Genomic DNA, 16,880 nt, shown 5'->3' with positions numbered 1-16,880 from the left:
CAGTGCTCTTAATCGCTGAGACATCTCTCCTGCCCTGCTTTTGGTTCTTAAGGGGAACCTGACCCCTGGAGCTTCTTGGTGGGACCTGCTACTCCACCCTGACCCACCAGGGGTTTCTAAGACCCATGGTTTCCTTCAGAGACTAAGCATTTAACACCACACAAAGGGAGTAGGCTACCTCTTTATTTCTCTTAGATAAGGCTAGTTAGAACTTTCCTGGAGGTGGAAGAGGACCAGAAAATTTACAGTATCAGACTGAGGAACATCAAAGCAGAAAGACAGAGCCTGCTGAGGACAGATCTAGTTTTATGACGAGCATATTTTCATCCTGCATCTTACTGCAGCCCAGGGTTCTTGCCCCAGCATTGGCTTCCATGAAAGTCTCCTGCACCTCAGGATCCTCCTAGATACCACAATTCAACAAAAATGCAACTGGGGAACTTCAGGTGAACATGAGAGGAAGGAGGAAAAAAGGGGCCCAGGGCCCACTGCTCACCCTGAGGTACAAAGGGCCTGTTCCTCAGCCAGCTCTGTCTCCTGTGGAGGGGCCTGGGAATGAGTCAGGCTAAGTCAGGGGCCACTGTGGTCAACATCAGGTCCTATGCCAGCAAGTCTCTCAGTTCACCACTGCTGAGCTGGCCATGGTATTCACGCCACAAGCCCCAGACCCACGATACAAGTAGTAGTAACCCTGCAGGACAGTGGGGATTAGTTAGAGTGCTTGGGTAAGGGAGAGGCTGGAGAGGCTGGAGGGTCAGGGGCCAACCAGACAAAACTCACCTCTTCACCCCAGTCACTTCCCCAGCTGTTCTTGATGGCCCAGTAAGGAATGTTAGAGCCTGGGGAACAATATGGAGTACAAGACATCAGAGGCCCTTCTCCACTCAGAGATTCATACACTGCCCCCTTCAAGTATCTTCAGTGGGCCTATGGTGTAATAGGAAGTAGGGAAACGGCAAAGAGCCAGTAAGGTCCGATAAGGCTTAGAGAAAGCACTTGTCCAGTTGCCTGTAGAATAACCCTCCAACCTCCCCCAGCCCCAGTGTTCCTGTCTACAAAAGGCATGGGTGTTTTTCAGAAGCTGGGGTTCAGGACAAGGTTCTCAGGCATTACTAGGAAGGCCTGAGAAGCTGCTATCTAGCCTCTGATAGGGGCCTGAGGTAGATGGAAGGGAAGCAGGAAGCACTCACGGTTGCCATAGCCCACCAGCAACACAGCATGGTCGATGAACCAAGGGCTGCAGAGGGGCCGGAGTGGATGAGCAACCCCATGGCGATAGAACTGAAAAGAAAACAGGGAGCAGGGGGCAAGCTTAAAGGAGAAATGAGGAAGGCACAGATGGGGAGGGACAGAGAGGTCAGGACCTCACCTGCATGCCGAAGGCATTGATGGCAACTGAGATGGGTCCTTTCTGGGCCAGCCAGGCTGCTATCTCTAAAAGGGAAGGCAGTGCCAGTGGTGCCCTGGCCCAGCAGCACTGCCCTGGACCCACCCGTGGTGCCCCCACTCACTATTCTCATTCCGGCTCAGCTCCACTGAATCGTTGATGTAGACTTTTGCCATCTGTGCTGAGAAGTTACAGGTCTGAACGTGGCCCTGGTAGCCGTAATCATCCTCTGTCTCCAGCCCTCCTGGGGAATGAGTGGATTCCTGTTTATCACTCACAGTCTCCCAGACAAAAGACTTTTCAAGTCTCACACACACACACACACACACACACACACACACACACACACACACACACCTGACACCCCTGTGAGGAATGTCCTCAGACTAGCGATGACACTTCTAGGGATGAGAGCGTGTGGGAAGAAGCTACAGTATCAACAAAGACAGGACTCCACTCCCACCCCTGCCTCCTTGCTGAGGCCTTATCTCAGGCTGCCTGGCACCTTAGCCCTCTGCTGCTTGTCCTGTTCTGAGAGTCTACTGCTCACACCCTTGAAGGCTCCTGGACCAGCTTCTTTCTAAGATACCTCAGTCCCTTAGCTCACCATCCTTGTACCCCTGCAGCCCATGGCTGAATTTAATACCTCTCCACAGGAGAGAGATGCGTTGCTGTCTAGTTTGGTGGAATAATAAGAACACAGTCTTACAGGAAGTGAAAACACCAAGATTCTCTGGGTCCTTGTCATGCATCAGAATCTTACATCTATTTACTACATCACTCGCCATGGAAAGAATCCTACAAAGTGGACACTGTATATCTCATTTCACAGCTACGATTAACTGGGGCTCTGACAGAACTGACTTACTGTAGGTTTTCAGTCAGAAAGGGTCAGCATAAAGACTAGGACCCAGTCCTATGTGACTCATGCCCTCTTGCAAAGAGGTGGTACCTGCCACCCCTCCTATCCAAATTAACACATACCCAAATTCTTTATGGCTTTGTAGGCATTGGAAGGCAATCCACCCATGCAGGCCTTGTCCACCTTGTCACAATCCAAGAGCTCTAGGAGATAGAAGGCTGGTTCCAAGGGGCCCTCTGAAGGGGCTGACCTGGGAAAAGGGTACTAGAGCAGGATGCTCACCCTGCTCTGACAGGGAGAGCAGATTCCCCCGGTTCAGGAACCACTGGCCCTCCACATTGCCTGTGACAGAGAAGGCCCAGCAGGAGCCACACATGCCCTGCAAGACAATGGACACGGTGAAGGCTCTATCTTCAGGCCCCGTGCAGTCTGCCTTTCTATTCCCACTTCCGGAACTCCAACCTGGTCCTTCACTTCGGTGACAGCCCCTTTCTTCCTCCAGTCCCATTCAGGTGGGGCGAGATCATGTATGGGCTTGGCTGGACTCATCTTCCTGCCAGACTCTTTTTGTAAGAGGGGATTCAGATAGATGGTGTGGAATTCCTCCTCTGTAGGTAGAGATGGGCAGGGCAGAGAGTAATGGGTATTTTAAGCCAGCCCTCATGAGGAGCCTGAGGAGCACAGCTTCTGTGCGAGCTTTTATCACCGTCCCTACCTGTGAGGTCACTGAACTTGGTGATCCCATATTGAGCTGTGCCACGGTCCAGGGCCTGAATCTTCTGTGCTCGTATCATATTCCTGGCGAAGACAGTCAAGCGCCACTGGGCTTCTGAGGACCAAAGAGAAGGAGAGAGTCTTAAACCCAACCAGATCATAAAAGGAAAGCTAAGTGGGGGTAAGCTTCTGAGTGTATTTGAGTGTGAGTGTGAATGATGTGTGTATGAGTGGATGTGTGAATTAGTGTGTGCCTTTGTGTATGCATGTATGTACATACATGTGTCCACATGTGTGGTGTGTGTGTACATCTTTGTGTATGTGCACACATGAGTGTGTACCTTTGTGTACACTTCTGTGTGCATATGTGTGTGCATGAGTTGTGTTATGTGTGTGTGTAGACCAAAGGACAATCTCTGGTGTCATTTTTCAAGGCCTTTCATTTTTGTTTGAGGCATAATGGTCTCTTATTGGCTTGGAACTCCAGCAAGCTGGGCAAGCTGGGATGAGCCGATTTCCTTCTTCCTTTTCACTGCTGCTGGGGTTACAAGTCCAGGCCACCATATCGGGCTTCTTTGGTGGGTTCTGGGGATTGAACTCAGGTCTTCACCCTTTCAAGGCAAGGGCTTTATTAACTGAGTCACTGCCTTAGTTCCTGAAGCTGTAAGGATAGATCCCTGGGGCAGCTCTTATTCTAAGACAAGAGGGAAGCAGACTTCCAAGTGACAAAGTGAGAGATGTGCTCAACTTCGGGGGCCCAAACTGTAGCAATGACATATTGAATAAAAAAAGTAACCTAAATGCTTCACCCAGGAGAAGTTACCAGAAAGACCATGACAGAGGAAATCCAACAGAGAAAATATGATAAGCCTTACCTATCCTGCCTAGAGGGGGAAAGCCCATGGTTTCTGGTTAGGAAGATAAAACAGAAGGAAGAAACAGGCCACTCCTTGAAAAAATGGTTGCCTAGAAAGCTGGATACGAGCTTAGAAATATGGGGTCCTTGAGAGACACAAGATCCTTTTTGTTTGGTTTCAGATCCCTGGACCAGGGACTAAGGTGCATATTTTACATACCAAAGCAGTCCTGGCCTCCAGGTTCTCCCAGCATCCCTCAGTCCCTACCTGGCATACCCTGTCCCCAACCCTGAACTTTCTAGTCCAGGGGCTGGGCTGCCCCCAGAAGGTCTTCCTGATATAATCCAGACATTTTGGTCTCTTCACTCTCTCCTTTCTCTCTTCTTCCTCTCTGTGCATGCCTTTTCTCTCTTTCTCCCCCTCTCCCCATTCTCCCCTGATTTCTGTGGCCTAGTCCTTGGGGCTAATGAACTCACCAGAGAGCAGCTTCTCAATAAACCTGCATTTAATATAATCTAATCTGGCTTGATTTGGTTCATTTTACCAGCGGAGAAATAACTTTTCACTTGTGTTCTTTGTCTCCTCAGTATCAAGGTTCCATGACAGAAGAAGGCCCAAGTCTGACTGAGACAGATGCAGACAAGGCTGGGCCTACCTTCCCTTGATTCATAGGTCCGGTTATAGGTAGTCATGAAGTCCTTGAAGAGTGAAGCCATCTTCACAGAAAACTCCTAGGAAGTCAAAAGGGTGCTCGTTTACAAAAGTTCAGCCGGACCCCAGTACACTAATTGAAAGCTTTACCCTGCAGGACAAAAACAGGGAAGTCACCATGGGAAGAGGAAGTGAGGGGTAGAGAGGGAAAGGGCTTGCAGAGAGAGAAACACAGAGAGAGGGAGAGAGCGAGAAAGGGAGAGTGGGAGAGAGAGAGAGGGAGAAAACAAGAGAGGGAAAGAGAGAGGAGAGGAGGGGAGGGGAGGGAGGGGAGGGGAGGGGAGGGGAGAAGAGAAGAGAAGAGAAGAGAAGAGAAGAGAAGAGAAGGAAAAGAGGAGTGAGGGTCATTGTCTCTCCTAGTCACAGGGTCCTCACCTGGGGCAGGGGATCCTTGTCCAACAACGGAAGGAATGAGTGATAAGTTTCATTTCTATACTCTGCATAGGGTTGGAACAGAGAGGTAATCAAAGCTGGGATCTGAGTCAAATATGGTCTGGGCTATCCAAGTCTCCTTGAGCTATCCCAGCACCTGTAACCTTGGTATTCATTGGGCTACAGTCCCTCCTCAGCAGCAAGTGTTCTTTTAGCTCATCCAGGACTTCAAAACTGCAGAGCTGGAGGGAGAGAAAGAAGACAGTCTGGGGACAGTTCGGAACAAGGTCCTGGCAAGAGCAGTTAGAAGTTCCTCAAAGGAGAGTCACATGGAAGGCACTCATAACTTGGTGAAAGAGGGAGGCCAGCAGCAGACACCCAGCACCCAAACACCCACCCTTTCAGAGCGTTTTGGTCTCTAACTGCTATCTCAGGGGTAAATGATGCCCCGACAGGACCCATCAATCCAATTGCTTGCCAGCTAGGCCCAACAATAGTTGACCTCTTCACTCACCATTGTTTTCTTGGCCTCAGGCAGCAGGCACACCAGGGGATCATTGCAAGGTGGCTCCTCTAGTGTGGCTTCCAAGGAGAACAGAGAGCCCTGGCCAGCCTGGACGGAGGAGAAGGTGGGGCTGGCACAGCCATTCCCCCTACCCCCCTTTTGCTCCTCTTAGGAGACAGACCATTGCTCTTCTGTGCCTTCCTACCGGGTACAGGTCTGTACAGGTCCTTCCCTCCCTCGTTCTGGCCACCATCCCAAATTTAAGCCAAACTCCACCTTGCACCATTCCTGGGCCCAGGCCCTGCGCCCGCTCCCCGCGCGTCCTCACCCAGCGGACGCGTCCGCGCACTGCCCGTAGCACGGCCCTTGTCCCCGCAGCACGGCCGTAATTGTACATGTCCAGCGCGAAGCGGGCGGGCGCCAGCAACTCCTGGGACGACAAGTTCCAGGCCTGCTCGTTATCCGCCCAGGGCTTGGCGGGGACCGGGCTCAGGGCCACGGTCGGGAGCAGTGTCAGCAGCCACAGAAGCTGCAGCAAGGTCTCCATAGCTAGGTCGAAGCTGCTTGCCCGGATTCACTGACCCACAAACGCGCTGATCAAGCTACCCAAGGCGGAGCCTGTTGTCAGAGGCCACAGAGTGTCTCCCTACAATCCTGGAGAACGCCGGGGCAGCCAATGGGCACCGATTCCTGGCGCTTGCGCGCTTGCTTATTTACGCGAGGCACGTGGACCACGGTGGGGGGGGGGTGAGGGGAGAGGACACTAGGTTGAGAATAAAATAAGAATCTACGACCTTTTCTATCTTACGCAGGAAAAGCCAGATCCCTTTAACCATAGCAGACCTGTGAAGTAGGTGCTGTCCCATTTTGTAGATAAGGAAAAAGAAGCTTATAGATGGCTCTGATAAGAGTTGAACTTGAACCCAGACAATTGGTTCCTGAGCCTGCCTTCGTGGTATGAGCTCTCCTTTGAGGCCCCTATTGTTATTCACGAGATGGTCCGTAATATTATGGGTTTTGGGACCAGAAGATGTTTGTAGTTCAGTGGATAGTGCTTGCCTAGCTCTCACAAATGCACCATCCCCTAGCATGAAATAAACCTAGCATGGTGAGGCACATCTGTATTCTAGCATTCAGGAAGAGATAGGAAGTTCTATAGTTCAAGGTCATTCTTGGATACCTAGAGAATTTGAGCCTAGGCTACCTGAGTCTGGCAGTTGTATAATCAAACTGCGAAGGGCGGTATCATAGCCTAATCACTTAAGTGCTGTCTTCCACCACAGTATAGATGATAATCTGGGGGTTTTTTCTTCACCCTTTTGCTCTCAAGTAACAACAGGGCATTTCTACGCCTGCTCTAGCCCGTTTTAGCTCCCGAATCAATGACACAGGGACCCGATAAATTTGTTAACAAGCTGCAGGCAGTATACCGGGCAGATACTCATCTATTCTAACCCTCTATGGCTACATACTTCCCAGCCATGTGGTCCTTTACCTGCAATCTGGGTCTTGCCATGGCTCCTGCGTTCCATGTCCTCATGGTGATTCCTGGCAAATCCTCCTGACCCTTCTCCTCCTCTTCCTCTCTTCTCTGCTTCTCTCTTTTTGCTTGCCCCTCCCCCGACTGGGATTGGACGTCTCCTCCTATTCTCTTCTGCCCATCTTTAGCTGAATCAGCTCTTTATTAACCAATCAAAAGTAATGGAAAGTAATTTTATGCATCACTGAGACAGGAGATGCTCCAAATAACATGACAATGTTAATGTCTAGACTGCAACCAGATCTCTGGGCACAGAGATCAGAAATCAGCATCTGAATACACGGTGCATAAAACCCCTAAATCACAGCTGGGCTTGTTGACTATTAGCTGTTCTGTTCCTCTTGGAAGGAGAGGGCAGGATGTGAGACCCTCACCTGAGGATTCAGCTACCCTTTCCAACCAGTTGTTTGCAATTCTATCCCAATTGCACATGGATTCATGGTCTCCCGGAAGGGCTGGGGCAATGGTTCTCAACCTGGGGGTCAAATGATCTTTTCACAGGGGTTGTGTGCCCCAATATCCTGTATATCAGATATTTACAGTATGATTCGTAACAGTAGCCAAATTACAGCTATAGAGTAGTAACAAAAATAATTTTATGGCTAGAGTTCACCACAACACAAGGAACTGTATTAAAGGGTTGCATTCTTAGGAAGGTTGGGAACCACTGGTTAGAGGATATGGTTGAGGAAGGATTAGGGACAGAGCTCCATTTACACAGCCAAACCTGCTGGTATACAAATCCTCTGGGCTCCTCCCAGGGACATAGCAATAAGGACCTAGCAATAGGGACCTAGCAATGCCTTGCTTGCCATTGCTTGCCCTGTACTAGCCAGGTGTGGCAGCAGCCATGTACAAAAAGGACGGCTCACTACCCCAGCCCCAACCTCCTACCCACTTCTGATTCTCTTTTCTCTCTGTGTTTTCACATGTTCCTGGCTGGCCTCTCTTTCTTTCTGTACGTTCTGTCATTTTCTGTCCCTACTTTCCCTGCCCTCAGGGCTCTGTCTGCCTCTACCCCTTCTCCAGGTTCTCACTCCCCTCCCTTCCCAAATAAACCTCCCTTATGTCAGGTCTGTCACGTGGCATGATTTCTCAGGGGACACCTTGGTGAGGGCTTGCCAGGTAACTCCTTACCCCTGCTGCTGTTATTTCATAACAGTTAAGGTGTTTCATGCATGCTGGGTGCAAGGCTTCCAGGGTGGCTGCTTTAAGGTGCTCCTAACTTAACCTCTCACCCATTATTCTGAAGAAAGCCTGGTAAACTCTGGTTCTGAAGAGTGAGCTTTGGTGGGATAGTATCTTGATTTGCTGTTGGGACCCTAGGAGCAGGGTATATAGTGAGATAGACATTGCTTGCATCACTCCCAGAAAAGGAATTTTAGCCAAACCTGTGCACACACAAACACACATACACAAAATAGGAATGAAAAAAAAAAAAACCCAAATTATAGCTAAATATCTTGTAAAGTGCAAAGTGAATTTATAATTTTTTGATATAACATAGAATGATTAGATCAAGCTATTAGCCCATATAACAACTCAAATGTTTGGGGATGAGAACATCTGAGATGTATTCTTCTTTGATCTGTGGAAATATACAGCACTTATCAGCTGTAATAGATCTCAAAGGGAAAAAATCTGGATGCTTAACCTTTATAACCTAAAGAAATCTTGACACTTAACCTTCATAGGACACTTAAAGCTTCATAACCTTTGATTTTCATCTCCTCACAGCTGCCCCATGCCCTGCTCTGCCTCCACCTCCCTCTACCCAGCCTCTGCTCTGCCCTCACCCTTGCTCTGGTAGCCATCATTCTACTCAGCTTCTGTGAGTTCAGATGCTTTTGATCAAGCATGTGAGATAATCAAGGGTTTGTCTGTCTATGCTCGGCTTACCTCACTTAATGTTTTTCAGTTAAGTGGCTGCTGGCTAGTATATATTTGTTTAGAGGATCCTCCCTTCCTTCCTATTTTTAAATTTTCCATAATTCATAGTCTTTCACTTCGTTGGACTTTTTCTCCTTCAGGTGGAGCGAGTGGCATCTGGGAGTCCCCTGCTGCTATGACTCCTCACTGGCACAAGGTGGCACTGTTGAGGTTGAATCCTGCTCCATCCAGTGTTAGGAGCCCCGGAACTCCATGAAGGCCTGAAGATTAGGATTCGAAGCTTCCACTCTGAATGTGCAAACCCCTGCAATTCCCCCAAACGTGGGAAAGTTGACTGCATAATTTTTAGTAGTGAGGAACGTCATTCACATTTTCCCCTGGGGGGGGGAGTAAAAATTTGAGATTTGAGATGTGGTGGCACACACTTTTAATACCAGTAGGGGGTCTCTGTGAGTTTGAGGTCATCACGAGCTACAAAAGGACTACACAGAGAGAACCTGTCTCAAAAAAGGAGGAGATGGAGAAGAAGAGGTAGTCTGAGGCTCTCCTGGGCTACATAGCTACTTCTAGCCCAGCCTGAGCTACAGGCAACTCTGAGAGTCAGTTGTGAAAAGCATGTTGCAGTTGGCTAAGCATGGGCAAACACTGATTTGATTAACATCAGACCCACCAAAAACAGGATCATCCCATTCTATAAACAGGGTCAGCAGTAAGTAGCAGATCCCGAATATATAAAGAGCTCTGAAAAACTGAGAAGATAAAAGTCAAACCTTTCGGGGGCTGCAGAGACGGCTTGTGGTTAAGAGCACTTGCCGCTCTTGGAAAGGACCCTAATTTAACTCTCAGCTCCCACAGGGCAGCTCACAACCATCTGTGACTCCAGTTCCAGGGGATTCAATGACCATTTCTGGCACCACACATGCATAGACATGCATCCAAACACCTATACACATAAAACAACTTAAAACATTTAAAGGTTAAAGAAATCAAAATCTTGAGTAAAAATAAACATGCCATGAAACAGAACAAACTAGAATGAATATAGACCAACATGAATTTATCCTTTTAGAGAATGCTCTTGAGTTTCTTTATGGGAGAGATGTTACAGAGTCTGTGGCCCCTGGGAAACGACCACAGACCCAATCCAATCATCGCTAACAGATTTACTGATTAGCCATCACAAGGATGGCCAATCTCTGAGTCAAATTTGACATTGCCGTGAAGGAGTAGTAAGGGGAAGGACTTCAATATACAAGCAAGTAAAAATTGTTTTGTTCTGCCAGGCTAAGTGCTTAAAGCAACTCAAAACAATCTTTGGGTATCTGTAAGCAAGTTACAGAAGCAAAAAAAAAAAGGCAGTTAGTGATATCATAACAAGTAGATAAGCCGGGCAGTGGTGGCGCACGCCTTTAATCCCAGCACTTGGGAGGCAGAGGCAGGTGGACTTCTGAGTTTGAGGCCAGCCTGGTCTACAGAGAGAGTTCCAGGGCAGCCAGGGCTACACAGAGAAACCCTGTCTGGAAAAACAAACAAACAAACAAATAAATAAATAACAAGTAGATAGTCACGGCTGTACATTTTTGGGTGTGTGGGGGGAGTCATTGAGTCAGGGTCACTGGGAACTTCTCCTCCAGGGATTGGAGTCAGAGGCAAATGGCTTGTGGGTACCAAAATGAATGCCTAGCATAAAATAGAGCTTCTTTAGCCATTAACACTACATATAAAAAGATGAAACTGGGCAACTTGAAGATAAAATATGAAACTCCAAAGCTGTGATGGATCTAGAACAGCATGGGAAATTCAGTGAAGTGGGCTCAGGGATCAGGGCTTAGGGTGTGTCCTCCTATGCCATCTTAAAAAACAAAAACAAAAACAGGGTTTTACCTTATAGCTACAGTTGAACTTGGAATTCACTATATATCTCTGGCGAACTTCTTGGCAATCTTCCTGCCTTCTTTTTACTTCTGTGTTTTGCTAAGTTATCCAGTCTGGTCTTGAACCTATTCTGTAGTCCAGGCAGACACTGGGCTTGTGAACCTCTCCTCTTTCAGATGCCTAAGTAGCTAAGGTTACAGACCTCTGCTCTAGGTAAGACTCCATGTCTGAGCTCCATCCTTGGCCTACCCTGCCCCCATTTTTGAAACAGGTTCTCACTAAGTAGCCAGTTGAGTCTAGTCTTCAACTTGTCCATGATTTTCTTGCCTCAGTCTCCCAATTGCTGGGGTCATGGGCATGTGCCACCATATTTAGCTCCAAGATATGACTCTGTGTGTGTGTGTGTGTGTGTGTGTGTGTGTGTGTGTATACGTGTGTGTGCATCTGTGTGTGAGTGTGTGTGTTCACAGGTGTGTACATGCCACAGCACATCTGTGGAGGTCAGAGAATGACTGTTGGGGTCAGCTTTTGCCTTCTACCTTGTCAAGGTATCGTCTCTTTTATTTCTGCCATTGCCTGGTTCCCTCCAAGCTGGCTGCCCATTGCTTTTACTTGGGTTCTGGGGACTGAACCTCAGGCTGCTAGACTTGTATAGCTAATGTTTTTACCTTCTGAAACATTTTCCTAGCTCTAGAGCTAAGACATTTATTCATTCATTTAAGTATTTTTGCAAGACTGGCAGTTGAACCCAAACCTACACACTAGATAAGGACTCTATCACTGACTGATCTGGAGCTCCAGGCCCCCAAAAGATATCCCCCCCTTTTTGAGAGAGTCTCTCTACATAGCCCTGGCTGTCCTGGAACTCAGTGTATAAACAAGGCTAGACTTGAACTCCCAAAAATCCGCCTCCCTAGGGTTGTGACTAAAATTTTATACTCAATACACTTGGCTCTAAGATATTCTTGATGTCCTTAAGAACTCACAAAAATCCATCTGCCTCCCTAGGGCTGTGACTAAGATTTTATAGTCAATACAGTTTGCTCTAAGATATTCTTGATGTCTTTAAATGTAGGGAGCCGACAGAAGGCGGCTATCATCCTTGCAGCCATCTTGAGCCATATACCCTGACAAGAGACTTGTTTACAACAGCCTACAACAGCTGAGCACACTCTGATAACATCTTGTTTTAAATACCCAGGATTTTCTCTTGGGTGTGTGGGACTTAAAGGCATGACTTAAAGGCATGACTTAGAAGTGAGACATATAAAGGGCAAGAGGCAGACAGAAGAAAGTACTTGAGACTTGAGACTTGGAAGAGAACTTGGAACTGGGAAAGAGACTAGCAACTTAGAACTAGGAGAAGGACTTGAGACTTATTACAGCTGGGACTAGGATTAGGACCTGAGACTTGGTGCTAGGAACTAAGGACTTGGAACTAGGGACTTGGAGAGAAGAAGAGAGACTGAAGAATAAACAGGATTGAATCACACTCTGTCTTGTCTCCATTCTTCACGTCCATCCTCACTCTCTCTCTTGCTGAACCCCGACCTGTGGACCGGAGCAGCTTGGGGCAGCACGGGCTCTAACAACTTAGCCCCCAAGGCTTTTGGCAGTGCGGGTTCCAACACTGATAGAGAGGTCCCGACATTTTGGCTCCCAAGTGTGGGGCAGAGCAGTCTGCAACATTTTGGTGTCCAACGTGGGGTAGCTCAGGCTGTGACACTTAAATATGTTGACATCTGTGATGGATGTTCTTAGATGTCAACCTGCATATATCTGGAATTAAGTAAAACCCCAAAATTACTGGATGCGGGTGTGAGGAATTTTGCCTAATTAAATCATTTGAAATGGGAAGATCCACTTCTAATCTGGATCTTTTGTGTGGAAAGACATATCTTTTTTTTTTTTTTTTTTTTTTTTTTTTGGTTTTTCGAGACAGGGTTTCTCTGTGTAGCCCTGGCTGTCTTGGAACTCACTCTGTAGACCAGGCTGGCCTCGAACTCAGAAATCCGCCTGCCTCTGCCTCCCAAGTGCTGGGACTAAAGGCGTGCACCATCACTGCCCGGCCAGATTTTTTTTTTCTTGATGTTTTAGGGATTTAATTATGGCCTTGCATATACTATGGGAACAAGCTCTCTATCCCTGAGCTGCAGACCTGGATTTTTTTTTTTTTTTTTTTTTTTTTTTTTTTTTTTTTTTTTTTTGGTTTTTCGAGACAGGGTTTCTCTGTGTAGCTCTGGCTGTCCTGGAACTCACTCTGTAGACCAGGCTGACCTCTAACTCAGAAATCCACCTGCCTCTGCCTCCCAAGTGCTGGGATTAAAGGCCTGCACCACTACTGCCCGGTGACATATCTTTAATGTAGATCCTTCCAGGTGGGTAGATCCATTTCAAATCTGGGCCATACCTTCTGCTGGCAGCCTATAAAAAGGACATGAAAGAAGGAAGCTTTTCTCTTTGCCTGTTTGCCTTCACTCTCACAAAAACATTCCTTCACTGTCATTAGAGCCTACTTCTTTGGGATTCTGATGTATACTGAAGACCAGCTCAGACATCCAGCTTCATGGACTAAACAACTACTGGATTCTTGGAACTTCCATTGGTATACAGCCATTGTTGTATTAGCTGGAGGCTAGTTGTTGGACATCCTGTAAAGCCATTCTAATAAATTTTTGTCTGTCTACTATTATTTATTTACCTGTCTCTGTATGTAGATACAGACATAAATGTATAAATTTATTCTTTAAGTTTTGTTCCTTTTGAGAACCCTGACTAATACAGTAGAAAGTTATAAAAACTTAACTAATCATTAGCCAGGCAGTGGTGGTGCACATCTTTAATCCTAGCACTTGGGAGCAGAAGCAGGAAGATCTCCAAGTTTGAGTCCAGCCTGGTCTACAGAGCAACCACATGATGGTTCACAACCATCTGTAATGGGATCAGATGCCCTCTTCTGGTGTGTCTGAAGATAGCGACAGTGTACTCATACATAAGATAAATAAATAAATCTTTATTTTAAAAAAAGTAAAAATAAAAAATACAGCCAATTGCTATCCTTCCTCCCCAAAAGTGGGAGGTAAGTCCCTGCTGGTGGAAAAGACATGAAGGCCTCCTTCCTGAGGACCAGCTTTCGTGTTGTACTAGAAGGATTCATTCAAGCTTCCAAAGGAGGGAGGCAACCAACAGTCTTATCCACGATGACACTTATGCTTCAGGCATGGCATGATAGCCCTAGGGGTGCAGTGGTGGCATGTGTGCCATGGTGATAACCAAAGGCCCTCTAATTAGACTTAAGGCCCATTGAACAGAGGCAAACCACGCCTGGAACTGAAAACTTAGCTGGCTACGCAGGGCTAGTGAAGTCACAGATCTTGGAGGAGAATTTACAACTACTACTTTACTAAATCAGCATAATCCCTAACAACAAATGAGACATTTGTCTTTATGCCCACAGACAGTGTACTCTGAACCCCTCATCAAGGAAACTTCTCTTTGTAAGACAGAGAGTAATACAGAAGTCATAGCCAATAAAACTGTAGCGTAGTGTAGAGAAGTATTCCAATGGATACATTTACAAAACACTCCCCAACCTAAGGCTCAGGGAAGAGAGGATAAAAGATTGTAAAAGCCAGAGGATCAGAGTGTTTTCTGTGAGACTGTCTTCTAGTAACCTCAGAAATTACCCTCATAAAGCTCACCACCATGACTCCCTAAACAAACTGAACAAGGATAACGCTAACAGACAGGTCAAAGTAAATAGAAGAGAGCCCACAGGCCTCAGCCCTACATAAAAAACAACAGAAAACGAAGGGATACTGAGAGTGGGAGAAATAGTCTTTTTCCAGGGAAAAACACATCAACTGGTCATCTAATACTAAATTGTCAGCTCTGAAACATGTACCCTTCCCAGCCTTGAGCAGTCTGAACAGACCTAGTCTGCCACACAGGACCTTAACACCTAGGTGAATCCTGCTGCTCTGTTTACACTTGCAACTTCCAGCAAGAATTTGAAGAAGAGACTGCCCGCTGAGCCTGCTTTGCAGCTGAAACAAAGGATGGGTTTGGTGGGCTTTCCCTATACATTACAAGAGCTGAACATTAAACTTGGAGCTTTGATCAGAAAATGTTGTCTCGGTTTCATGCTTCTTTTGCCTCTCCTTTTTCATTTTAGCCCCCCTTCCAGGTGGACCCAGTTCGTCCGTGGCTGCAGGCGGCTACAAAGACATAGATGACATTATTCAGCAAGGTGTGGTAGTGTGTGCTTTTAATCCCAGCATTTGGGATTAAAGAGGCAGAGGCAGAGAGAGAGAGAGGCAGAGAGGCAGAGAGGGAGAGAGGCAGAGAGAGACAGAGAGAGAGAGAGAGAGAGAGCTAGAGAGAGGCAGAGAGAGGCAGAGAGAGAGAGGCAAAAGAGAGGCAGAGAGAGAGGCAGAGAAAGGCAGAGGCAGGAAGATCTCTGTGAATTTGAATTTGGCCTGCACTACATAGCCAGTTTCAGGATAGCCAGAGTTGTATAATAGAGAGACTCAGTCTCAAAAGTAAACAATACAACAAATAAAAAACAAATAACATAATACGGACCAAGCAGATTATATTTAGGAATATACATGTTCATGCAAATCAACATGTAATAGTAACAGTGAAATAAGGTGCTTTTTTGAAAGAAAGTAAGGAATGGTTTATGGGAGGGTTTGGAGGAAGAAAAAGGAAGGGAGAAATGTAAATATATTATAACCTCAAAAATAAGAAATAAAAAGCAAGCACACATAATGAAAGGTTTCATTATGATATCCTTAACCAAAAAAGTAGGAAGCTGGAAGTAATAGCATGAACCTTTGATCCTAGCACTCGGGAGGCAGAGACAGGCAGATCTCTGCAACTTTGAGGCTAGCCTGGTCTACATGATGAGTTCCAGACTAGTCAGGGATACATAGTGAGACACTGTCAAAAAATGGAGGAGGACAAAAAACATTGATATTTTACAGAAATGGAAAGCTTTTAAATAGAGGAAATACGAAAATTCAGGGCTGGAGGACAGCTCAGTTGGTACAGGGCTGCCATGCAAACATGAAGACCTGAGTTTAATCTACAGCACTTGTCTAAAAGCTGGGCATGGGCTAGGGAGGTAGGGATAGCTGGAAAACTGAACCTCATCGACTGGGTGAGCTTCAGGCCAAGGAAAGACTGTCCAAGAAACAAAATGGAAGACCTAAAATTGGCCTCTGGTCTCAACATATGTCCACAACACACCTGCGCACACACATACACATAGAATTGCGTGTGCGTGCGTGCGTGCATGTGTGTAAATGAGTTGTGCTCATGGAGAACAAAAAACAATATTTGAAAATCATTTTTCTCCTTCCATCCATGAAGGTTCTGGGGATTCAACTTAGGTCATCAGCCTCTCTTTCTATCCTACCTCCCCTCTCTCTACACACACACACACACACACACACACACACGCACGCACACGCACACGCACACGCACACATTCAATATATAACTGCTTCATTTTCTAGCCCAGGCTGGCCTAGAACTCTCTACATAGCCCACTGCTTCACTCTTTTGCCAGCTATATAGTATTCTTCTGTGTGTATATTTTATTTAATTAGTCCCTTGGACATTTCAGCTAAAGCAATGTTCTAAAAATCATATGCAGGGATTTAATATATTCAACTTTCTAATTAAGTCCTAAAGATAGAAAGTATAACTATTTTTGAGACATCACCTCATTATGTAGCCCTGAATGACCTAGAACTTGATAGGTAGACCAGGGTGGCTCCTAACACACAGAGGTCTACCTGCCATATATATTGAACAATCTTGGGGTACTTAAGAAAACAGGTATACCACTTTCCAACTGGTATAGCTGTAAATACTTGCACACATAATGCATACATGCCTGCTTCCTACCTGCATAGGCTTTCTCTGAAACAGTGTCTACAATGGCCTATCAGGCCTCACATAGTCTAGTTTGCCCTTTGGAATCTTTTTTTTTTTAAGACATATTTGTAAAGACTTTGTGTGTGTGTGTGATTTCATGAACTTATGAGCATTGTGTGCATGCCTGATAACCAAGAAAGCCAGAGGTCATTGGATCCCAAGAACTGGAGGTACATGAGGTTGTAAGCCATCTGATGTGCTAGGACCTGACCTTGGGTTCT

General features: G+C 46.5%; 1 protein-coding gene across 2 annotated transcripts; it reads right to left on the bottom strand.

Annotated features, from left to right (window-relative positions):
- Positions 1-169: 169 nt before the first annotated feature.
- On the bottom strand, positions 170-6,066 carry Ctsf (cathepsin F). Of its 2 annotated transcripts, XR_004608623.2 has the most exons (15): positions 5,737-6,066; positions 5,418-5,516; positions 5,061-5,145; positions 4,907-4,968; positions 4,476-4,551; positions 2,965-3,078; positions 2,712-2,857; positions 2,532-2,628; positions 2,372-2,452; positions 1,512-1,631; positions 1,370-1,434; positions 1,191-1,281; positions 781-839; positions 497-691; positions 170-403 (listed from the first exon to the last, which is right to left on the bottom strand). XR_004608623.2 is itself a non-coding variant. In XM_034522317.2 (14 exons), exons 1-14 carry the CDS (start codon positions 5,953-5,955, stop codon positions 617-619), a joined length of 1,389 nt encoding a protein of 462 aa, XP_034378208.1. In that variant the 5' UTR covers positions 5,956-6,066; the 3' UTR covers positions 170-616. The 2 variants fall into 2 exon arrangements, 1 of the variants encoding a protein (XP_034378208.1); XM_034522317.2 differs by having other exon boundaries at positions 170-691.
- Between the last annotated feature and the right edge of the window lie 10,814 nt (positions 6,067-16,880).

Source organism: Arvicanthis niloticus, chromosome 1 (genome assembly GCF_011762505.2).
Source record: "Arvicanthis niloticus isolate mArvNil1 chromosome 1, mArvNil1.pat.X, whole genome shotgun sequence".
NCBI lineage: Eukaryota > Metazoa > Chordata > Mammalia > Rodentia > Muridae > Arvicanthis > Arvicanthis niloticus.
Note: the sequence above shows the minus strand (reverse complement) of the source record. Positions and strands in the feature narration are given on the sequence as shown.

What these genes read in the sequence shown, in the direction of transcription:
- Ctsf (XM_034522317.2), bottom strand. Translation starts at nt 5,955, where the DNA reads ATGGAGACCTTGCTGCAGCTTCTGTGGCTGCTGACACTGCTCCCGACC. An exon ending in CTGAGGCCAAGAAAACAATG is followed by an intron (nt 5,146 to 5,417) that starts GTGAGTGAAGAG and finishes CTCTCCCTCCAG; the next exon opens with CTCTGCAGTTTTGAAGTCCT. An exon ending in ACAAGGATCCCCTGCCCCAG is followed by an intron (nt 4,552 to 4,906) that starts GTGAGGACCCTG and finishes TTGACTTCCTAG; the next exon opens with GAGTTTTCTGTGAAGATGGC.